The sequence below is a fragment of the Diaphorina citri genome, unplaced genomic scaffold (assembly GCF_000475195.1).
Source record: "Diaphorina citri unplaced genomic scaffold, Diaci psyllid genome assembly version 1.1 scaffold1320, whole genome shotgun sequence".
Taxonomy (NCBI): Eukaryota; Metazoa; Arthropoda; class Insecta; order Hemiptera; family Psyllidae; genus Diaphorina; species Diaphorina citri.
In genome coordinates, this window is record NW_007378749.1 from 10,239 (window position 1) to 16,335 (window position 6,097).

Below are 6,097 nucleotides of genomic sequence, written 5' to 3' on the forward strand. Positions count from 1 at the left end.
ATTTTTTTTTTTTTTTTTTTTTTTTTCAATAATTTTTCGTCAAAAAAACGGTGTATATAAAAAAAAATATATTCGATTATTCGATCGTTCACGAAAAATAAGAAGAATAGCTTCCTTATGATTTGAATAGGCCCTCTAAGAACGGATTTTCCGAAACTCGTAGTAGTTTCCAAACTATGACCAAAAAACTACTAAAAATCGTTCATACGCACAGCCGAAACGGCTGGACCGATTTTGATGAAACTTCGAGAATAGCTTCCTTTTGATTTGAACAGGCTCACTAAGAACGGATTATAAGTAAGATAGTTGTCTTGCCTTTTATTAAGTAAAGGTATCCTAAGAACGGATTTTTCAAAACTCGCAGTGGTGCCCAAATTAGGGACGAAAACGAATAAAAGTATAATATGGTGCCAAAATAGTATGGTCAGTTGGTCAGGTACGGTACGTTACGGTCATGTAAGGCATGGTACGATACGGCATGGTACGGTTAGGGTCAGTCAAGTACGGTCAGGTACGGTACGTTACGGTCAGGTCCTGTACTATATGGTACGATACGGTACGTTCAGGTACGGTACGATACGACATAGTCAGGTACGGTCAAGTACGATACGGTACGGTGAGCTACAATACGATACGGTACGGAACAGTCAGATACGATTAGGTACAGTCAAGTATAGTCAGGTGCGGTACGATACGGTAAGTTACGCTACGGTCACCTACGGCCATGCTGCATAAGGTCATGCCTCAGCCACGCGCAAGCGGGCGGAGCCTGCTTGTTATTTGTGTTCTTTTAAAACTGATTTTACTGTTTTGTACCAAATAAAATAATAAAAATATGTCGAAATTATAATTGTAAGAGTTATTATTTATTTATTAATTTTTCTCATCAGAATCTATTAATGGTCTGGATTTGGGTAGGATTTAGGCATTCTAAATCCAGCGTATGCGCGCGCATTCACCTGGATCTAGCATTAAAATCAAGCCTGGATCCAAGCATTCAAAATCCAGCGTATGCGCTGGATGTAAGCGAGAATCAGGCTGGATATAAGTGTGTGCTTTTTACGTCTACATCCAGTTGGAGGAAATCCTGGATCAATGGCACGTTCACGCTTAAATCCAACTATGTAATAAGTGGATCTAGGCTTGCAGACTGGATGTGATCCAACTTACACAGGTAAATTTGTAAGCTTGATTCGAGCCTTACATCCAATCGTGTTTGCTAACTGGTCAGTGGCGTAGCGTCCACTTTTATAGGTGGTGGTGGTGGTGGTGGTGGTGGTGGTGAAATATCTTTTTTGATATCTAACTAAGCCTTTAGCCTTTAGTCACTAAAAAAGCGGTCGAAATACCGTTAACTGTAAAAAAATACCGTAAAACACCGCTAACCGTTGTTCCAATGTTCATCGAAATTGCTAAATGGGGGTTTTAGGTATGGTTTTGGGGGGTTCTACTCTCATAACTTTTTCGATATCTCTAACCGTTTTGTGAAAACCGCCAAAAAGCGGTTAATTCCGCCTGTGGGCGGCGCCCAGTGCAACTTTTGCCCATTTTTAGATTTTTCCCTTTACTTACTCATCAAGACTTACCATCCTGCCAAATTTCAAGTTTCTAGGACATCGGGAAGTGCCTCATAATTTTGATGAGTGAGTCAGTCAGTTGTAAAATAAGCGATTTTCGAACCGTTTTTTTCTACCCCTTCCGGTAAAGCTAGAACTTCGTTTTAATTTAGCAGGTATAATAAGGAAGTATAGGTTAACATATGGTCCAAACGTGAGATTACATTGAAAATTGACGGAGTTATGATAGGGGTAAAAATGCGTCGAAATGTTTCGTGTAATATACACACTGGCGTGCTCAGGCCGGAAGTCCACCATGCACGAGATTTATGTACGTGTTTCTCAGAAGAAATTTTTTTCACACTCCGTGAAAAATTGACGTAATGGGACAGTATGGGTATTGTTAGAAAGCTGAGACTTCAGGGATATTATTCCTGTTGCATACCGGCAGATTTCGCCTTTTTACTTTCTATTACTACAGTATAGCTCCGCTGCTCAATCAGCTCCTTCTGGATGTCTTCTGGTACATCTTCAACGGAAAACCGAAAATTTACAGGAGTAGGAAAAAAAATATATATATAAGTAGATTATTGGACGGCTTCGCGGACCACCTGAAACCTGCCCGCGGACCACCTAGTGGTCCGCGGACCACCAGTTGGGAACCACTGATGTAGGGCGTGTATGGCGGCCATACACTCAAAATTTACTCAAATACCCTTAAATATTGACTATAAATATTTATGAAGAAGCATGTGCATGACTTATTTAGTAATGTGCATGGTGATGGAAATTAGTGCCCTACACGCCTCACACTTGACTTTAGACCACGCTACGCCACTGTAACTGGTATATCAAATCATGCTATTTTGAACGTATAAATCTTGGGGTTATATTACTTTTTCAATTCACTTCTTTTTGGACGATTCGCGGATTCCGCGAACCGTCAAAAATGAAACCAATTGGAATGTGTTTGTGCGCATGCGTTTCTGCGCAGTTAATGTGTTTGTGGGTTTGTGCCCATGCGTTTTTGCGCATTTACTGAACTCTGACGTCACACGTTTTTGAACTCTTTCATTAGAACGGAAAATAAAACTTTTTCACAACCTTTTTCATAGAATTCGACCTTTTATTCATAAATTTTACCCAAATACAACTGCTCCATTGAAAAAAAAGTAAAAACTTGAAACACGCTACAATTAAAGTAAACATTTTGTAGAAAAATTTGTTCTGAATAGGTATATGTATCTCACATACAGTCAAACCTAAGTGGGAAGAAAATCGTGGCCCCTTCATTTTTTACAAAAAAAAAAAATGTGTTAAAATGGGGAATTCGAGCCTGTACAGGGTGAACACGAAAAACGGAACCAAAAGCCTAGTGTAGATTCCTGAAGTCATTTCAAAAAAAAAAAAAAATCTGTTGTGAACATCACACGACTTTCTATTACATTTGCGGAATACGTATTTGAAAAAAAAATGAAAGTCCCGATTTTTTTTTTTTTTTCAAATACGTATTCCGCAAATGTAATAGAAAGTCGTGTGATGTTCACACCAGATTTTTTTTTACCGGTAAAATTGCCTCTTGAAAATCTAAATTAAAACTTACCAAAAAGACAATTTTACTTATTTTAATGGAAAATTTGTGTCGATTATGACCGATTTCTTAAGGGAAGGTCGGAAAAAAAGCGAGATCAGAAAAAAAATTATATAATATTTTTTGTTGGAAATGACCTCAGGATTCTCAGGTATCTATCTACCTTAGGCTTTTTAATATTACGTTTTTCGTGTTCACCCTGTATAAGGAGAATGGCTTTTTACTAGCGACTCGGTCGGAAGCCTCTGTAAGTGGGAGAGCTGTTTCTGTGGACCTCTGTAACTGGGAATTTTTTGGAAATCTGTCAAGCGCGATATTTTTTTTGGAAAGAAGAAATTTAAAATTCACATAAGTGGGAATATGAAAATGGCAACCTCTCTAATTTTGTAAGTGGGACAAAATTGCCGTTCCCTTGGATTCCATTTTAGACAGGTTCAACTCTAATAGTAAAAAAACCTATGAAAAATGCCACTTACGCCCTTTTGGTTCCGCTAGGCGCGGAGATATTCGTTCGGACCTTTGACCCCCTTATTCAGGACACTATCCCCTACCTCTTTGGCAAAAAAACCCTGACTACCTTTTTTCTGAAACGAAGAGTTTTGGTAAGTATCAACCCGTCACGTCGTCTTCTGGTCTTCAACATAAATATAATTTGCTATGAGAAAAGTGAGTGTAACATAAATGGTTTCTCTTGAAAATAATTCCGGTAAATTCTTACTTTACCTCCTTTATTATATATTTACATATTGATAGTTTGGTGAACTTATTCGCGACAGAAAACAAATTCATTGTAGTGGTTCCAACGGCTTTCTTCTGCATCAACTCCCGGTTTCAAATCTGATGGGGCAGTGCTCCCTGCTGTACCTGACCCACAACTCCCTACCAAGTGGAAGCCCTGTTCTTGTAACATATCAAATGCTTGTTCTATGGATGAATGTTTGAGGAAGAATCTTGCAGTATACCTATCTGTTAATCCGTGATCTGGATCCCTGCTTTCATTGAGCGTTTCACCAAACACATCTCGACACAAGGTTACTCGGCCACAAACTAAAATTCGTGTAATCTTCCGAAATTTCACATCAGCTAATCCATCTCGACCAAAAGCAAAACTTCCTCGGTATCCAATAGTGATATAGCCCGCACCTCTCTTGCTATCATCTGAATGAAATATCGAATCTATCATAGCAGGTAGCCCATAGTATATTGCTTCCTGGCGTAGTCTCTCCTTTTCTCGAAAACTTTCAGGAAGAATAAGCATTTGATTCCTCAAGTAATCCAGGACATATCGGAATAGAACACCATCTCTGTCAATAAAATATTTACCTTTGGCATCTTTCTGGGGTGAGTTTTCGGGGTTGGAAAATAATCGGGCGATATGTGATGAAGGATCACGAGTTATGGTAGACAAAGATGTCGTATAAAAAACACCTCCCACATTAAGCTCAACTATCGCGGGATACTCCATCCTTAACACTGGCATAAAACACACATGTGAAAATAATGTCTGAGCAATCAATACAGAAACAGAAAACACGGGGAGTACTGGAGGATGGGAGTTTCTTGGCGCGCAAGCTTATGAAGACCTTCTCTCATTAATTAATACTTCTACAGGGTGAACACGAAAAAAGTTATCAAAATCCTAGGGCAGGTAGATTCCTCAGGTCATTTCTAAAAAATAAAAAATGAAACGAAACGCCCAAGCTTTTAAATGTATTACCAACTACACTTACACAAATATGATAAAAAGATGCCTTGTACCACTATTGAATGAATACCTACATCAAAACAGAAAAATAAAATCGAGTACCTATTGGATGTAGTGGAACGAAAAATTATGTACGTAACTTCGTGGTCTGTGTTGCAACTTGTTATTTATCTTCATCAGTCTGACGGTTTATGAGGGTAAGAGATAGTTTACCAATTATTTATTAAATAATTATTAATTGAGTATATAATTTAATTTAAAAAAAAGCTACATAAACTGAACCCCTCCTTAGTCGCCACATTGGTGATTCTCATGAAAAATATAACTGTCCAAATATATTTTTTTCGTAAAGATCGTCAAAAATAATAAATATTACCTCATGCCCACTCCGCGAAGCTCCCGGGAGCGCGCAGCGCGATCGTTAACAAGGGACCGCAAAGCGCGACCCCATGCACACCCCGCACAAGACGGGAGCGGCAGCGCCGACCGTAAACGAGGGAGCCCCATGCACAACCCCGCGAAGCCCCGGGAGCGCGCAGCGCGACCGTAAACAAGGGAGCGCGAAGCGCGACCCCATGCACAACCCCGCGAAGCCCCGGGAGCGCGCAGCGCGACCGTAAAGAAGGGAGCGCGAAGCGCGACCCCATGAACACAACCTCGCGAAGCCCCGGGAGCGCGCAGCGCGACCGTAAACAAGGGAGCGCGAAGCGCGACCCCATGCATAACCCCGCGAAGCCCCCGGGAGCGCGCAGCGCGACCGTAAGCCCCTGCACAACCCCGCGAAGCCCCCGGGAGCGCGCAGCGCGACCGTAAACAAGGGAGCGCGAAGCGCGACCCCATGCTTCCCCTGCACAACCCCGCGAAGCCCCCGGGAGCGCGCAGCGCGACCGTAAACAAGGGAGCGCGAAGCGCGACCCCATGCTCGACCCTATGCATAACCCCGCGAAGCCCCCGGGAGCGCGCAGCGCGACGTAAACAAGAGGAGTCGCGAAGCGACCACAAGGGAGCGCGAAGCGCGACCCCATGCACAACCCCGCGAAGCCCCGGGAGCGCGCAGCGCGACCGTAAACGAAGGAGCGCGAAGCGCGACCCCCAAGTTTTCATTTCTTCGAAACAAGGAAACTTTTCCTACGTTTAATATTTTGCTCTCGCTTTTAGTTTTCAGTTTTCATTTCTTCGAGACAAGACTCAGGGACGGTTGCTCTCGCTTTTAGTTTTCAGTTTTCATTTCTTCGAGACAATACT

The 6,097-nt window shown here is 41.8% G+C and overlaps 1 protein-coding gene across 1 annotated transcript; it reads right to left on the minus strand.

Annotated features, from left to right (window-relative positions):
- Positions 1–3,119: 3,119 nt before the first annotated feature.
- Positions 3,120–5,113, minus strand: LOC103515332 (BTB/POZ domain-containing protein KCTD12). The gene has a single exon (XM_008480272.3). It carries the CDS (start codon positions 4,625–4,627, stop codon positions 3,911–3,913), a length of 717 nt encoding a protein of 238 aa, XP_008478494.1. The 5' UTR covers positions 4,628–5,113; the 3' UTR covers positions 3,120–3,910.
- Between the last annotated feature and the right edge of the window lie 984 nt (positions 5,114–6,097).